The following is an 18,274-nucleotide window of genomic DNA, read 5'->3' on the forward strand; positions in this document are numbered from 1 at the left end:
ACTCAGCTGACCCCTGCAAAGAGCCCACCTCCACTTTCCCTCACTTGCCTGTATGAACCACTCACTACATTGGTCCATGTGGAGAACAGAAGAAACGGTGAGGGAGGAGGGAGCTGAAAACAATCTAGCATCCGACAGAACATGTGGAGACAAAACCAGAAGAGGAGGGGTGGTAGGTAGAGAGTGGGATGTACAGTAGAGTTTCTTAGCTTTGAAAAATTACTTCCAGTTCATTAAAGGATGGTCTGATCAACCACAAGAAACATGTCTACCAGACAACTTACAGGACATGCCCTTTAAAAACTCCCTGATCCTTTAGATGGACCTTGAGAAATGTTTTAGGATAGAAATAGACCAGTTTTTATACCTTATGGCCCATCCAAAGAAGTCTTTTTTTTGTTTCCTCTCCCGCCCTTGACCGTTGTCCCATTCTGAGTGGCAGTACCAATGCTGAAACAGCCACAGAGCACAGCAGCAGCTGAAGAACCCAGAAAGCAAACAAACCTAGGAAGTCTGACTTGCAGTCTTCTGCATTTATTATTAGACAAATCTCCTTAGTCAAATAAGCCACAGAAATGAATGTAAATAAATTGTGTCTTCCTCCTCATTTGTTTATTCATTATGTATAAGGAAGGGGATACCTTCCTCACCAGCTACTTGGGGGGCTGGTCAAGTTCAGTAAAGAACCACCTGATAGTCCTCTTGTGGAGAAAATAAAACTCCTTAAATAGCAAAAACTTTTCCTTTTGTGTTATTGCATTTATTTACTTGTAAAAAGCAAATGTTGGATTTTTACTCAAAACAAGCATTGAATAAGCAACTGATCATTTGTTTTCCCTTGCCTGAGTCTGATGACTGTATAAACCTTGCTTGTCTTTTACTGGCATCACAACCACAACAACATTATTCATTCAAACACAAGTTTGTATTTGAAGTCTCTCTCAAGATGGAAATGAAAAGCTTAAATCATGGATAAATACTCTTCTGCCAAATCTATTGCTCCCCACTCCCTGCTACCCCTAGGCAAGGGTAAAAGATGGAGTTAATTTTTAAAATTAAACAAACAAAATATTTGGTCACTTAGTTTCATTTTCTTCTGGCATTGATGTCTTGTGGGTACCATACCAAGCCATGAAAAATAAATAAAAGGGAGCTGAACGTTTCAAACACTGTCAGTGAACTTTTTTCCAGTTCAGTGAGGTTAATAGGTCTTTTAATCCACAAATTCATAAGAATAGGATTATACGTTGTTAATATGTTCTTTATATACTCATAAAAGTCTTCCTACTAGAAACAGAAATTAGTTCCTCGTGACAGAGTCAAGACTACTTGTAATTAACAAAAAAGTCACATTCAAGCAGACTTCAGACAGCAACAGCTAATTACAGCAACCAGAATGGACAAGCAAAAGAGCTTGCAAACCCTTGAAAAAATGATTAGACTTGAGTATGTCAGTTGGTCCAGAGAATCTGTTCAAGCAAGTTGAAAACATGCACAAGTAATTTACAGGACTGGGAATAAATTAATCATTTCATTTTGGGATCAACCCAAATAAATTTCAGATCCTTCACAAACTTCTGGCATTTCAGAAAAAAAAAGGACACGTTGCGTTACTCTGTCAACTTACTCTGCAGACCCAAACAACCTGGAATTTCTGTGGTGTTTCTTACTCTACATTTACATTTACAATGCCTTGTAAGAAATAATATATTACACTGTATCCACCCATCAACTAAAACCAAACCAAACCATACCAAACCAAACAAACAAAAAAATCAGGAGTTTACAAATAAATGTCTGCCATTTCTGTTGATTTTTTTTTTAAGGGTAGCAAACTTGATATGCAGCGTCCTATTAAAAAAATCAAGGCAGTAAACAATGGGTAACTGAAAAGCAGAAAGTTCTCTATGAAATGCCCTTCTAGCTGTGTGAACCCAAAGGAAGAATTTAACCTTCTGCATGTTCCAATTCTTTCTTCATGTTAAGAGAGGCATTGGTCAGTGTAGCAAGATATGGTTCTCCTTAGCACAGCTATTTGTAGAAAAAATGTTTTATTAGAGGAACCTTCACAAAGTGACAGCATCAGCAAGCACAACTTCCATTTCTTCTGTATGCTTTTCTAAATGTCAAATCAAAATGTGGCAATGGGATTAAATACACTGGTAACCATAGTTGTATTATAAGTGCCTTATAAATCATGTTATAGTTAATTAATCTAATTAACAGTCCTATGTCCCAGATACATTACAGGAAAAGACCAAATCAATCCAACCTTGAAGAAAGCACTAATATGTCTCAGACACCAATCCTGGATTTGTTGAGCATTCATTGAATATCGACCTGCTGTGAAAATATTACTATACCTGCTGCTTTTATGGGGCTGGATTTTGCTTGCTTTTTTTCCCCCTTTAAAAAACAAAACAAAACAAAAAACAACAACAAAAAATTTAGGAACACAGAAGTTAATGTTATACACTAAAGATACTTCACTAGTGGCTTAGCATTTCAAAGATAGCTAATTAAACTGATTAAATGAACCTCTTGTAAGTTTTAAGATTCACAGGCTGATAATCTACTATTTTTCTGCTATGTCCAAATAACATAACTTTCATCTGTCCAAATTAAAACACTGATATGCAAATAAAACCGCACTAAGTCCCTTGGAACTTGGCTGAAAAGTCTCACATTTTCAGAAGGTAAATAAAGAGCATGTTGAAGCAGAGCAGAGTTTCTAATGAGTTAATGTAAAAAAACCTCATGCAAAAGCAATCCGCATCAAAGCTAGCAGGCTATACCCTGACAGTCATCCATCAAACCAAAAGTCCCCTTAGTAAATGCCAATTATAGGGCAAATATGCACAAACGCGGATAGCATAAGCCATGGGATCATTTCCTTCCAAGAAAATTAGTGACCAACAAAACACCCGTGCAGTGTAAACTACCAGCCTGCCCTACAGCAACACTCACTCCTGACCGGAATACTAACTACTATTATTACTTCACTCCTTTTTATTTCATTTCATTTTATTTTGTACTTTGCAAGAGTTCAGAACCACACAGAACTTTGTTTGGGGTTATACAAATTCCTTCACAATTTGTATAGAAGTCTAACATAACTTTTTAAAAGCCATGACATGCCTATAATGTATACAGAGTCTCTGACTTCCGCCGTAAGCGAGCCTTTTTCCTAACTTAATCATACTCAAATTTCACCCCTTTTAAAGATCCTGATTCAAAAATGTTCACTCATTCTCCACAGTCCACAAATTTATACCATCTCTTCCTGTGGTATTATATGTGCATAAATTAAAAAAGAATGGTCTTGTATAAGGCCTAAAAAGTTAACATTCCAGGTCCCCGCCCCCCCAAATCTAAGCTCAATTTATCAAGGAATAAAATACAAAATATACATTCTTATAAAATTATCCTTCTGCATATGGACAGGATGTTTTGAATTTGAGCAGTTATGTTCCCCAAACCTAAAACAAAGGGAAACACAACATGCTATGTAAAGTCAAGCGAATAATATTAAAAGGTTCTCCACTGTTGCATTTGCCATATATCTGATTCATTTCAGCCCCTTCTGCTAACACCGCCTGCAATCACACCTGACCAACACTTTTGTTCTCCCAAGAGCAGACTTTTTAGATTTATTGTATCCGATACACAGTATACTGAAAGGCAGCACATTTTCTCATAAAGAGTGTCAGAGGTCCGTACCTCGAGGTAACAGTTAAAGTCTAAGACAAAAAACATTATGCTAATAAGCCAAAGCAGGTTTTCAAGAAGAAAACCTTAATACTAGTATCATGACAGAGAGAATTAATTCCTTAGATGAAAACATTCACATTTACTATATTTATACAATCGGATTAGAAAATGCAGCGTTAGTCCTAGTTTGATGTCTTACCTAATTGACCTCTAAAGTGACATCTTCCATCGTACAGGCTGGCCCGTGCTATATTCATTTATTTCCATCTTACCTAAAATTATGATGAATGGTCTGAGCTCCATTCAATTATTGAAAATGTGCAAAGAAACAGAAACAATGAAACTGGCAAAGTGCTCTGCATTCTTAGGAACAATTTAGGCTAATTAGCATCAACTTCTCTCCCATTCATCATACCCCTTTAGAAATATAAACAAACTGTCAGCTCTAACCTAACAAACAGATCACTGAGCTACTTAACACAAATTATTCTTACATGAAAAGCTCCTTCTCAGGCAATATTCTCCTCTAGGGCATCTGGGAAGCTGAGCTATTAAAATTGAAGACATATGTTTCAGTCAAACTTAACTCCCAGATTGCAGTGATCGCTGTTGTGACAGTTTTCCGTCAGCATACTGCTGCTGGCAATGTACTGCAGATTTAAACAAAGCGATGCAACAATAGACTTCAACGATGCATGTTCGGTTACCACACTATCAATACCAACCAATTAGTGTCCCACACCTAAAAGGGGAGCTATTAAAATTATCGCTTAGGTACAGCTCAAATCTCAGGTTTCATTTCGGAATTACAAGTTTGGCATCTTCCAGGTAAGGGGCAGCAGCTCGGACAGCGCTGGCTCGCAGAGTCGCTTCCCAGGTCAGATGGAGCTGGAGGGGAGGCAGCACTCTGACAGGGCCACGGAAGGAGCAGCGCTGTGCTGCCACTCTTGTACTCCGCTCACACTTCTCCCAAGGTGCCACAAGTAAAAGGATAGTTCTTTCAGCCCACGAGGACAGGGAGATTCACCAAGAGGAGTTCTTCCTTAGCGTGGCTGGCACTGTGCTACTTCAAAAGCCAAAACAATAATGAAACACTTTCTTCCTCCCGTTCTCCAAAATGCAGAAGGATCTAAATTTGTCCCCCACTCCATACCTAAGCTAAAAGATTTTTCTTCACTTCAGTTAAATAGTTCACTATCTGGTGAAAGGAAAAAATAAACACTGTCCTTGACCTTCCTGCCTCATAGGTATTTGAGATGTTCTGCGTAAGCTAGCATAAGCCTTTTCCAGCAAAGAACTGCAAAATTACGGAACATCCTATGCTGCTTTCTTAAAACATGCATGCTGGCAAATAGGGACTGGGAGCTCCAACAATATCTGAAGTAATCCGTGGTGAGGAGCTATTTCCTAACTGGGATGGGTTTTTCATTTGGAACTAAAAAAAAATAAAAATAATTTAAAAAAAAATATCTTATTTATTGCCTTGGTTTCCTTAAAACAGCAAAATATGAAACTGAAACTTTGTGAATTAAAAGGGGCAGACTTTCCTGTCATATCTCATTTGATTTCCTCTCATTTCTCTGCTTTTCTATTTCTTTCTGTCTCTAATTTTGTCTTGCATGAATCACTTGTAGTACGTCATAGCTCTTTTTCTTTTTTTTTTTATATTCTTCCCCATTGTTTCCTTCTTCTGAGGAAAGTAATGCAACCAATCAGTAGCAGCACTGTGACCTGTGTGCATAAAAAAGTGTAGCTGGAATTTAATTTTGTTTCATCTTTGGGTGAGAGGAGGAAGAAGCGTCTTCCTTTGATGTCCTGATTTGGCCCTCATTACAGGCTTCATGTACAATTGCTTTTTCTGCTTGGATATGGAACTTGCTACGCCTGAAGGCACATGATGAGAACGAAAACAATTTCAGACATGAGGTCCCCAAACACCTTCGTGGTGATACACTTCATCTTTCCACCAGAGATACACTTTGTGAATTGACACAAACAGCAAGATTGTATTCTCGCTTCCAAAGAAAAGAATCTTGCATCAATGAAGATAAAATATGACAGCCACCTCAAAAAACGTTTTACACTTCGGTGCTGTCCAGAAAGCCCAATCCAAGAAACCTTATGGCAACAGATTGGTGAGATTTGAAAATGAGCACCAAGGTAAAGGCTCCTTCCTGTCCTGTCTGAAATGACACCACAGCTACGGGCCTGACAGACTCATGTAGTTCATGTATATTAAGAGAGAATGAAGAGGGATTTACAGTCAGAAGGCTTCAAACCTATTCCAGATGTCATGAACATGAATTCATACATCAGAGTAGTAAATCAAGATTTTAAGCTGGACAGAAACACTTGAGGCCTGAAGTAAAAAATAATAAAAGCAACAGCATGGAAACAGCACTTGAACTCACATTTGTAGATAAGACTGCTCAAAAGCTAGGTGCAGAAGTAAGAAACAAACAGGATAAAAAAAAAAAAGTAGAAGAAGAGAGTCTCATGAGAATTTCAGAGGGTTTAAATGAAGGAAGAAACTACAACTGCCTTTGGTTACTTTTTTAGAACACACACACAAAAAAAAAAATCTAAAAATCTGATGGGTGACCCCACAGAAGCCAGGGGGATGTAAGATTTCAAGAAGACAAGGTTAAGCTCTGACAAGCTGAGAAGGAGGATGGAGTAAAGCTTCAGCAACATCACTAGGAGCAGAATATTAGAGAGCTTTGGCCTAGAGGAACAAGAAGTGTTTTAAGAAGACAGAGCCAGGCAAAAGCGGAATCGTTCTAAACTGTTCCTCAGAAAAGACTCTTCAACAGCTACCCAGCACCAGAGTTACCTGTATCTCACCAAATATATTGACCTGGGAAAGAGTACATTCTTAAAAACTCTGACCTGTAAGTTATGACACCAAAATACAGTGAAATAGAAACCTTAGGATTGTACCTTCTTCACCTTTCTGTTTTTACTTCCAAAGAAACAAAGAAAAACAAAGAAAAATGAAAAACATGAATAATTATGCTCTAGAAACATGGGAATGAAATTGGAGTCACAAAGGGACAGAGCAGCACTTAACCCTTCCCAGGTATTAGAGCAGAAACTGGAGGTATGCCACAAATGCGGCAAAGAAAATGTCACTTAAATATTAAGTAACTTGCCCTGTGCTATGAAAAAGTATTCTCTAAGTTGTGGGTTATTTTATACAGGACCGTCCCAAAGGGGGTCACCAGCAGAATATATTGATTACTGAAAAGAACATAAGGGGTATAGTATGCTACCTAAATGCCAAGGTGCATAATCCAGTTCACCTATTTAAGGGATGGCAATCCATTTAATGTATGTGAATGCATCTAAAGTATATGAAAACACTGATTTCATCTTCACAGGTTTTTTGCTGTCTCAACAGCTACAAAATTGTCCTTATTTTAAAAGAAGCTAAAGGTATGTGTACATGGCTGCCGTGGAGCCAAATAAAATAAATGTTAGATCATATACCTGGAAATTACTTCAAAACTGGCACTGGATTTTCATTGAGCTCTGCTGAAGCACAGAGAAACTTGCACACGGTAGTTCTTACCTTTATGTTACAAAGATCAAACGTGCAATGTTCCAGAATTTGTTTCTTATTTACACTGAGTTGCTCTGACATGGCTGTTACTTCCATTTTTCCTTACATTTTCAAGTGTTTTCTGTTGGTTCAAAGATTGTTTTCTTCCTGGTTGCAGTGCCTTTTTAAGGCACAGCATCAAGTAATAGAAGCAGACAGGAAATAAGTGTTGCTGCTCTCCAGAGGATGATTAAGCAAGTCTGCACAAGTTCCCTGAAGTTCCCACAAACAGGCTCTTATGTAACAACATATGTTTTCAAAGATATTTTCTCTGAGAAGTGAAGAGACTTCATGGGAAAAATATAAACTAGCTTTATGATAAACACTGCTGAACATGAAATAACTAAAATAAAAGTCACCATGAATGAAGTAAATTATTAGATGCTAAAAATAGCAACTGATTCTCATTTACGTTCCTCAAAATTAACCTTGTTCAATAAAATGCCCAGGTCTTGTAGTTCTTATGCAAAGAAGGCATCTTCCATGTTTCTCTGAACACCATCTGTAATGCTCTGGGATCAGTCCAGATGAAGGTATCAATGCAAATAATCCAACTGGCTTCAATAGGTTGCTTTTGTGCAGAAACCAGAATCTGTCCATCTCCTCTCATCTCTACGCTCTCAGAGCAGAATTTATTTTAATTTTAGACAACTGAAAAACACATATATTATAGAACACTAAGATTTTCTGTCTTGCCCTCTACTAATCTGAAACAAAATTCTGAATAATTTTATTAAAATAATTAAAAACCTATAGAAGAGATTATTTATATTCTTGGGAGGAAAATATTTGACTAATTAGCATTAGACATGAGGATAAGATATAATATCCTTTGATTTTCCTACCCATAAATAAAATGATTTTGGAAGACAAACATTGAAAAAGACAAGTGAACATAAACAACACAGCATATGTATTAAGTTTTCAGGTTACTTTCATTTCTCTTATTTTCATCGGCTTTGTACAAAGATTAGATATTGCAAATGTAGAAAAGACAGGCCAACTAAATATGCCAGAGTTAACTACTCCCTCACAGATCAGACCCCCAGTGTGTGCTCCAGCAGAACATCTTGCATGCTTTGGAAGTCTGCTAGCAGTAAGTCTGATTTCTATGAACCATACCATGCATTTTATTTTCACATTATGCAGGCAGGGGCTTAGCATTCTGTGTATTAAAAACATGGCCCAGATGTATAAAATTGCACACAGCTTATCCTGTTGTTCCTAAAATCTACAATTGAGTATTTCACATGAAAGGAACATCTATTCACAAAAGATGAAGACTAGATGAACTGGATCCTTGACTTCCTAACTACTCTCTGATATTGTTACCATAAACTGTTTTTTAAAGATTTTTTTTGGTTTTAACTGTTAAAGACACAGAGGAGGCATATAACACAGGGGCTTCCCAGAAAGACCGAAACAGAAACAAGATATGTTTTCTGCCTTACAAAAGCTATGTGGCGCTACTGAGTTCACTTTCTCTCTCGTCTTTCTCACAATGGCACCAAAGTGAGAAATCATACTACAGTTTAAAAAAAAAATAACAATTTGCTGTCTTCTCATGACCATGTGCTAAGCCTTTTCAATATTCAGTAAACAGACTTCTTACAATTCACTATTCCCACTTAGCTGGCGCTTTTTTCCCAGCTGGTGCTGGGAATTCACTCTGTGGGGTTGTTCAGTCATAGAAACAAGAGCTAGAAATGACCTTACGGACCATTTTCCTGGCCAAACAGGATCATTCTTTCTAGCATATTTGTTAATGAGCTGTTCCAGGACCCAGGTGATGAGACATTTACCACCTCCTTATTTCACAGCCTGTAGATCTCACTGCTTGATAGCCATTCTTTCAAGCAGGTGTTTCTTTTTTCAACTCTTCTTCCTGTACTATGTGCTGATTTTACTCCACAATCCATTATAACTAAGTACAAACAATGGCCAATCATGATGAGGATTATCTGAGCAACAGAAATTGCAGGGGTGGTAGGGGGAAGAAAAGCACTCTAGAACAGCCCTGGTGAGGAAAACGGAGAAGACACCTTTGAAGCTTTAACTCTGTAAAAGATCCTTATAAATGCTGGAAGGCAAACAAATAATAACTTATTTAAGTCTAAAGGTCTGTTAGAGAAAGACAGCTTGTTTGCTTCATTTGTGCACAAGTTTACTGTGTTCTTTTAATATGCATCTTCCTCAAAAAAAGGTAATCAAAAAGGGATCATAACATGGATAATTGAGGTTATTTTCCTATTGCATTAAGATCTGTATTAAGCCAGACCTCAAAGACATTTTTCACAACAGAAATTAAGGAAAAACACCCTACAACTTTTTCTGTCCCTCTTAAACCTAATGACGTGATCCAGAACTGAAAATCTGTGCCTTCCTGGTCGCATGAGCCTCTGAAGACAACAGATGGAAGCACTGTAGTTAACAGAAGCATCAGGAAAATCCAAAGAGCTGCCAAAACATTCCTGCTCTTTGGTCAGGAACTGCAGTTGCCAAAAGCTGGGGTCAGGCGCAGAAAACTGACAGCTTATGCAAATGTTTTCCAGGCTAAGAAAGTCATGATTCTCAAGCCAGTTCACCTCCCTAGTTGGGCCTACACAGCTTGAAAGAGGTTTTTTTTTTTTTTTTTTTTTTAAAGCCATGGGTGGGGAGGCAGGCCTTAAGCCAGCTTCTGGACTATAAGCATTTTTGTTTGCATTTTAAAAAACAAAACCTGTCGCTCAACAGGAGCAGGGAAGATGGGCTTGGGCCAAAGCCTGTTTACAATTCCACCGCAGCTGACAGATGTTCTCTGAATGAGGGAAATGCCTGCTTGTGCACTAAAGGGCTCCCTAACGAACGTGGCCATGAATGGGAGTCTTCCTACTGAGTTCACATAAGTGCTGCATCAAACCAAGCTGCCTGGTGATTGAGTGGATGCTGTTCCTAGAATCTCAATTCCTGTATGAGCTATTAGCACAAATGGACTCCCCCAGATTGATGCATCCACAGCAAAAGTTAGGTTTGGCTCCTTGAACAGTCCTGTACAGTTTTTGCTTCAAACCTGTGAGCTAGTTATTAACAGACCTTTGCGTGTATGTTGATGTTCCTTTAAGGGGTAATTTAAGTACTTCAGGTACTGAATGTTGCTTAAAAAATGGTTAACCACAGAGTTTTGGTTAAAAACGTGCAAATATCTAGGAAATCCGGGTGCATTTGGCACCACCTGTCAGCCAACAGAAGATACTGACATTTATGTTTTGAGTTCCCAATGACTGATATATGAAGCAGTAGAGAGACTCAAGGCGCATGCATCTTCCATTGTCTTAGGTATCTCTTTCTCATTTAAATTCTAACATACAAGCAGAAGGACTATTTTTAGACTCCAAAAACGAACCACTCAGAAACCAGGATATCCCCTATTACCACACAGTCCAATTGAAAAAATACCATTCCCAAAGTCACTGGAATGCAAAATTACAGACCACTGGCAGAAAAATAAAATAAAATAAAATAAAATAATAATAATTAAAAAATCTTGAAACAAGGGACATTCACTGCTTAAACTGAAGCATATTAAGCAGATGACATCAGTCTTGAAGCCTTAACCCTGAAATGGAAGTAGTCATTATCAGCCTGCAAAAGTGTCCCACAAAAACTCAAAGAAGTGTTCTATAACAGGTGGGTCTTCAGTTCTACTCTTCTGCACAGCACTTGCAGGAGTGGGTATTTATTCTGGTCTCAGCTGCCCTCCCTTCCACTGTGCCCCTGACACATGCTGTGACACTCTCTGGGTCTGAAACTGCTGCCTTGAGGCTAAAACCACAAAGAATATGCTACGAAATGCTGAATGCTATTTGTACCTACATACAGTGTTCCACCTCATTTGTGTAATCTACCGTGTATTAAGCAGGATTCCCAAATGACACATTCACAGACATGGTGAGTATCTTTGAGGTCCCTAGGAAGAGCCAAAACCCCAAGCATTCACCTGAGGAGCAGTACTGGGAAATGCCAAGCAGAGGGAGAGCGCTCCCTTGTCACTATCAGACACTCAAATTCTCTGCAGATGTAAGATGCCTCTTTCTACCCGGTATTGTCAACCTGCAGCCTCATCCTGGAATTAGATGTATTACCATTTGTGACTCCTTTTGAAAAAGCAATGATGGTGATTTTACCTGCAACCAAACAAGTAAACAAATTAACGGTAACTGAGTAATAGCATCAAGGCAAGGGAAACTGTTTCCTTGTCTGCCTCTAACAAAAGGGATCTAAACCTGCCTTTATCAGCTCCCAGGAAACTGCCCTAAATGCCAAGTTACAACAGAATAACTGTAGAAAGTAAATTTATTCATTCCCTCCTGTTCAGACCAGTACATTTTGTGAAATTAAAGATCCACTGGATCAAAGGCTATTCACTCTGGCCTAGTGGAAGAGGCACTCTGGTGGGAGGCAGGAAGTTGGGATTACAGTCTCAGCTCTGAATTTAACATTTAAATTGAAACCTCCTTCCTTGCTAGTAGGCTCCACAGGCATGCACACCACCTCTCCCAGCCCTTAAATGTTTTGTGGAAAGGTGTTCAATGCAGAGGGCTGAGAGCATGAGCTGTTCGCCACAGCAGCTCAAAGTGGGCACCCTGCTCCCCCCAGAGCAGCACGTAACACCAGCTTTAGTTTTTACAGAGGAGGAGCTGAACACAAGTCTCTTGCATCACGGTCAGGCAATCTAATGCTGCAGCAGATGTAGAACAAAACTGGTGGGAACTGTCTTTCTCCCCCACGATGGTTTATACAAAGGCTGATCTGATGAAGCTTCTCTAAACAGCCGCTGAATGGAGCCCTGCAGAGAAGGATGCCTACGCTGTTGATCACAATACAACTTGGACACGAGTAAGTCTACAAACTGAGTGTTTATGCCAAGCAAATCAGATTTTGAAAACAGAGCTCTAAATAAAAAGAAAACTGAAAGAATTTTTCAGAAACCAAAAGTGAGGCACATAGTCCACAAAATTTAAGTCCTAAAGGACTGTAGCCCTTCAACTGTTTTGGGAACGTTGACATTTAGACAAAGGGTTCTGGTTTTGTGGTGGGTTGTGATTTTTTTGGTTTGTTTTTTGGTTGGTTGGGTTTTTGTTTGTTTAGTTGTTGTTATTTATTATTTATTTTATCCCCTCCCTCCAGTATATGTGTATTTGTCACATCCAGGCATGTAAGTGTTAAAAGCAATGGGAAAACAATAGGAGGTTAAAGTATGCAATGCAATAAGAATGTTTAGCATGCCCTGACACTCCAATTCCACCCCTCTCCCCTTTTCAGGCATCTAATTGTTTGCTTTTCCTCCTACATACAATAATGAAGTGAACTACAATCAAAGTGTGATGACAAATGGTCCCAGGGTTTGCATTCTTTGGAATATATTGGCATTTGTAAACCAAAAGATAGATGTAATCAACCACCCTCATACAAGGGAAGGATCTGGAAGAATATGTTGGCAAAATCTTCAAACCACATTAAGGACTAATTTGAAAGTGTGTTTGAAAGAAAGAAAGCAATGCATCTAATACCAGTTTATTTGTGTAACAACAACTAAAAACTGAACTTGCTAGATATATTTTGAAAGATGGAAACAATTAAAATACATTAGTGATCTAAACAGGCACAGCATTTAAAATAAAAGCATTTTAAGCAATCAAGGTTATGCATATCCACATTTTATTAACTAATCCTCACCTTCCCTTGATCTGCTAATATTCAATACTTATATTACATGGAAACACTGCATTTGTGCTCACAACAGAAATGCACAAGAGCGAAATCTGTATGAGTATATTTGCCTATGGAAAGAATGGTATATTGCTATATGGGAAAATCCACATCAGCTGCAAGATGGCAATTGTTCTGTCTCCAACATTAAAACTTTCAACCCCTCTATTCAAAAGGCAACATCGTAATCCAAATACAGAATGCCCAGGCCACAATACATCATTGTAACCAGTGAATGATCTGCTAATTTAACTAGTAAATCAAAATGGACAGAGTGTGTTGAGACAACATGTTACTAACAAAGAGGAAGATGTGAGCAACACCTTCACCGGAAGGGATAAGGACTCAGAATGGGAGCAGGCTTAGCAAAGGGACAAATCATAGGACATTATTTAAAATAATTTTAAATATGTAATACTTGAGTTCAAATAAAATTAAAGATCAACATAACCCGCACAGTTTACAGGCACGTTTTAAAAATAGTACTTCAGACTTCTGGACACTGACAATCTCTCCTTCAGAAGATCGAGTCATGCCCAAGTATGAATTATTAAAAAATCAGTCATCTTTAGATACTTGCTTTTGACCTGCTACAGTCCTACCAGGCCATCGCAGGCACATACAAGCTTCAGAAAATACTGGCATATGTCTTCATAACATGATACTTCCCCTCATTTTTTTTTGCATGCTTTGATGAGAAGCAAAATTGTTAGCATTTGTAAGCATCATCATTAGAATACATTAGCACAGAGTGAAATGAACAGCTCATGCCCATGAGCTACTGTTTCTAATCTTCTGAAAACTTAGACATCACTATACTGGTTATGGTTGCTGCTAGTCTTGTCGATTGCACATGCAGCAAAAAAATAACTACAGCAAAGGCAGATACAGAGTAGGGATTTCCCAACTGATTTTTGATCTCCTCTTTTCACATGAGGCGTGGTACCAACAGCTACCTGTGGTGGGAAGTTACTTGTAATTACAGAAGCTACATCAATATTTTAAGAGGCCAAGTTGATTAATACTTTTTTTTTTTAAGTGATTATAATCAGTATGTATCATTCACTATTGCAGAAACCCAAAGAAAAAGACCTGTATATCAGAATTTTCAAATAAGGAACAGACATTTGCAGTTAATACACAAGAGCTTGAAACAGAAAACAAAAATAGAGTCAATGCATTCATAGAGAGCTTGAATTTTAGGAACAAAACGGTGGTAAGTACCCCATGAAACAGCTTTAGCATTCATTTAAAAAGCTTAAATGGTAAAACACTGAAGACAAAGAACAATAATCTACTTTATAATAACTCTAAAAATAATCAAGACAAATAGATTTCATACATACAAGTAGTACTATCATAAAGTATTCTGTATTATTTATGTTTCAAGAATAGTGATACACCTTGTTCCACATGGTCTGGAGCCAGTTTCCTGAAATTCCTACTTCAGAGGAATAGAAATTAAAGTAGTGAAATAGGAGTTGGACAGGCAGGGAATCAGGACTAGAAGGTATGAATGATGCCACCTCTTAAATATCAATTTTTTAAGGAACAAACTGCAGACACATCTCCAGTGTTAAATACAATCACAGCCATTGAAGAAACAGATAGTATGTGTGGAACACAAATGTATAATAAATACTTGGCCCCTCTTCCAACCCCATCTCACGTATTTTTTATGTGAAGCTTTTTCAAATGCCTTAAGTGTCACAGGCTTCACTCGTAGGATAAAATAGGTAAATTCTAATAGCAATACAAACTCTACCACATATTTATAAAGGGTTATGCTCTTAAAACTACCACTGTCTATGTGAGTTTCAAGACTAATAAAGAACTAAAAATGTGTACACTAATGATATACAGTAAATTATATTTTCATATTATACGAGACTTCATATTTCCAAAAATATTTATTTCTACTCATGATGTAATAGGTGTTCAAAGTTACACAGTTGCCACTGAATTCTCCTAATAGCTGTGTTTGAGTCGCTAGGACGTAGCAGCTTATTAACAGATGCACAGTTTTGCTTTCAGAGTTAGGAAGAAAAAAAAAAAAAAGGTACAGTGAAACCATCCAACTGTAAAGTAGTTAATGAATATGGAAGGACTACAAGTTAAGGAGGAAAACTGGAAGTTTTAAAAAAAAAAAAAAGCATTGTAGAATAACAGAGACATCTGTCATCTATGAGGATCTGTTAGTAAGAGACTTGAAAAACATTTGCTTATATAGTCAACCTCCTAATACGAAAACAAGAAAGCTGAGACACAAGTAATCAGTGGTGCTTAGCTCTTCAGACTTCAGTGTACAAGAAGACACTGTGCAAGGTGTGGGTATCTGAGACCTCAGTGGGACTTGGGGTGGGCACCGCATCCACAGGTGCAGGACCACCAAGGTCAGCATCTGGCTGCTTTCCAGCTGCAAGGCCCAAGTTCCAGATGTTCAGATGCACTGCTCTGGTTCCACCAAGAACACATTTAAACTATCAGTCTTCCAAACACAGAATTGGGTTCTTATTCAAGCCAATGGGTTTGTGCCCAGATGCATTTAACCCCCTAGTGACAATGGTTTTCTGAAAAGAATATTATAGTTTCCATGAGTGTTTATAAAACTGTCGTAAATACTATGTAAGTTTGTAACTTCCAGACTATGAACAGCTCAAAATCCAAGCTCTTCCATTTTAGCTGGAACTAACAAAGGCAATACTTTATGTGAAATAAAATTATTCTCAATTTAAATGTTTTTCAATTAAGTGTTTTTTTAATGGAACTTTTCAATTGATACCATACTTCCCTGCAGCACGTACAGACAGATCTTTACTTGCTGTAGCTTAATTTCAATACTTCTGTCATATGACCGACATAGTTATCTTCCTATAGAAAAACTTGCAGATAGCAAAGCCCTCTGCACGGTTAGGCTTCTTCTTGCACACATGAACTCAGAAAACAACACAGCAGCCTGAGAGTCCGAAGAGACAAAGCTGAACCACAGTCGTCTGCAATTTGCTTTTGTCTCCATGCAAGACAGGGAAGAAGCACAACACTGCCATCTCCACCTTAAATGCTGAAGTACATGTATCACACACAAAGATTACAGAATACTGCAAACAAGAACATAAGTAAAGGCTTCTAAAGATTTATGAGCAAATTAAGAAAAGTACTGTCAGGCAGAAAAATAAAGTTTAACGAACCAGGATAATGTACTAGAAAGACATTAAAATCAGTGGCCTCGGAGCCTAAAGGGAATAGAGCTAGTGAGGTGAAAATATAAATTCCCTCACACTTCCAACATCACCCCCTGCCCTCAATTGACCAACAAGGCAAGACATTTTTGATAGTGCTTCTATGCCTTGGTTTATCTGTCAGTGTTCCAGATTAACACAAACTCTGGTGATGGGTTTTTCTAGTGGCAGGCTCGTGCTGGGAAACAAGACCAGCAACTTGATCACCATAGCTGCAACTCACTGTTTTTTTCCACACATACAGTCAAGCAGGCTATACACTGAGCAAAGTGCAATACAAAGGCCAAAATCCATTCCCCAGACCCTAAACTCAGTTCAGGATTCATACACGTTCATCAGTGCACCAGTACTACAAAGAAGAGTTTCTTAAGCTCTTTCCTAAAAAGCAGAGTGAAACCTTCTTTCCCTCTTAATCCTCACACAAAGCTGAGCAAAGTCCTTTTTTCCTGGCATGGATTATTTGAATACGTATTTTCTTTTAATGGTATTTGTTAAGGGTTCAGGTTACCTGAGAAGCAGGTCCTATGAGTGTATATATGGAAGGTGACAAACAGCTTCATTAGCTACCACAATAGAGCAAGTTAAATTGCTGATATCTGTTAAGCTTTGGGTGACATTCAGAAGCTGAAGCATTCTTGGCACTCACTGCAGCCTGATAAAACAAGTAAGCAACTGAATGAGCCAGCTGATACCAAAACCACTAACTCCTCTTCCTCCACTGCCTGGTTATCCCTGCCAGCTCCCCCAGTTCAGGCAAACAAACTAACAGAAAACTAAACCAATTAGGTTTGTCACCTAAGCCCCTTGGATAGGTTCCCTAAAAGGGCTGAGCGTCATTTCAAAGAGTTTTCTAACACAATAAGAACAAGCACAGATAAATAGCACCACCTCTTTCCTTTATAGGTCAATGGGGAACCTTGCAACAGAAAAGGGTGACATGGTTGACTTAAATGTACCCTGAGTTTGTGCTGATTTTAACCTAGACAGTGACAAAATCCACTGGGATGAAAGAAATGATTAAAAAAAAAAAAAAGTTAAAAATAATTTTAAAAAGTACAATGAGATTCTCATTATAGGTAGCACTTGGCTAATAAGAGAAACAGGGCTTGCACAGGCAACATCATCCCTAACAGAAACATGTGAGTTAATTGTAAAGGAAAATAACAACAGAAAAAATCCCAAACACCAAACTGACAAGCACCCTTTCTCGTGCTGGAAGTTTGCAAACTATTGGCATGAAATAAGATAGACTCTTAGCTGAAACATGGGGCTAATCCGATCAAGGAGCAGAGTGAGACAAACTTCCAGAAAGTTCTATGCACACAAGAGACATGAAACGTTCATTTTTATCTTTCCATGGATCATGCTTAGTAAATAGGGAACAAGAGACTGCCTATCAAGTTTGAGGACTTTATTGTTGTAGGCAGGAACCGAGTGGGTGTATTTACTGGCTACAAAATGTAGGAAAAAAGCTGGGGGCCTCCATTTATTTACCTAGTTTGTCTGTAGATATGAAAAAAGAATATTTAAATTATACACGAGAGGAGAAACTTTGGGGGAGATTCCTGACAGAAAATGTTTTCCCCACTAGCAGGTTTGATACCACCAGGGTTCTGGCAAGAACACGTAGGAAAACAAAGCACAAATTGCATACATTCAGAGCATGCTGCCATTTAGGTCCTGCTTGGCGCGGGACATATGTTAGAAAAATACCTCACACATCTGATGTTCTACATAAGATGTTTTGATCTGGGAAAAAGAGTTTCAGAAAAACCTAGAGATGCCGAGCAGAAGCTAAGCAAAACCCAAATGGAACTCTGAATGGAAACAGCACAAACATCTCTGCCAGGTCTGTCAGACCACTGCCAACATCCATCCTGCAACAAATGAGGGAGAAATACAAATATGCCCTGGACACTCAAGAACGGAAGGAAACTTGTGCTTGATCCAGGCCCAGAAGATGGAGCTCAGCCTC

General features: G+C 38.3%; 1 protein-coding gene across 3 annotated transcripts in view; it reads right to left on the bottom strand.

The window, feature by feature from the left end:
• SLC25A21 (solute carrier family 25 member 21) overlaps positions 1 to 18,274 on the bottom strand; it is a 253,932-nt gene that overhangs the window by 219,191 nt on the left and 16,467 nt on the right. Inside the window, exon 1 of one of the 3 annotated variants that reach the window (XM_083837795.1) lies at positions 7,283 to 7,481. The exons of 1 other annotated variant lie outside the window; for it this stretch is intronic. Coding sequence is in view for 1 of the 2 variants with exons in the window: in XM_083837792.1 (XP_083693918.1) it covers positions 3,911 to 3,968 (58 nt within the window). In the remaining variant the exon portion in view is untranslated. Of the gene's footprint in view, positions 1 to 3,910; positions 4,426 to 7,282; positions 7,482 to 18,274 lie in introns of those variants that run through there. One more of the 3 variants, XM_083837792.1, reaches the window with a different exon arrangement.

The sequence above is a fragment of the Anser anser genome (assembly GCF_964211835.1).
Source record: "Anser anser genome assembly, chromosome: 5".
NCBI lineage: Eukaryota > Metazoa > Chordata > Aves > Anseriformes > Anatidae > Anser > Anser anser.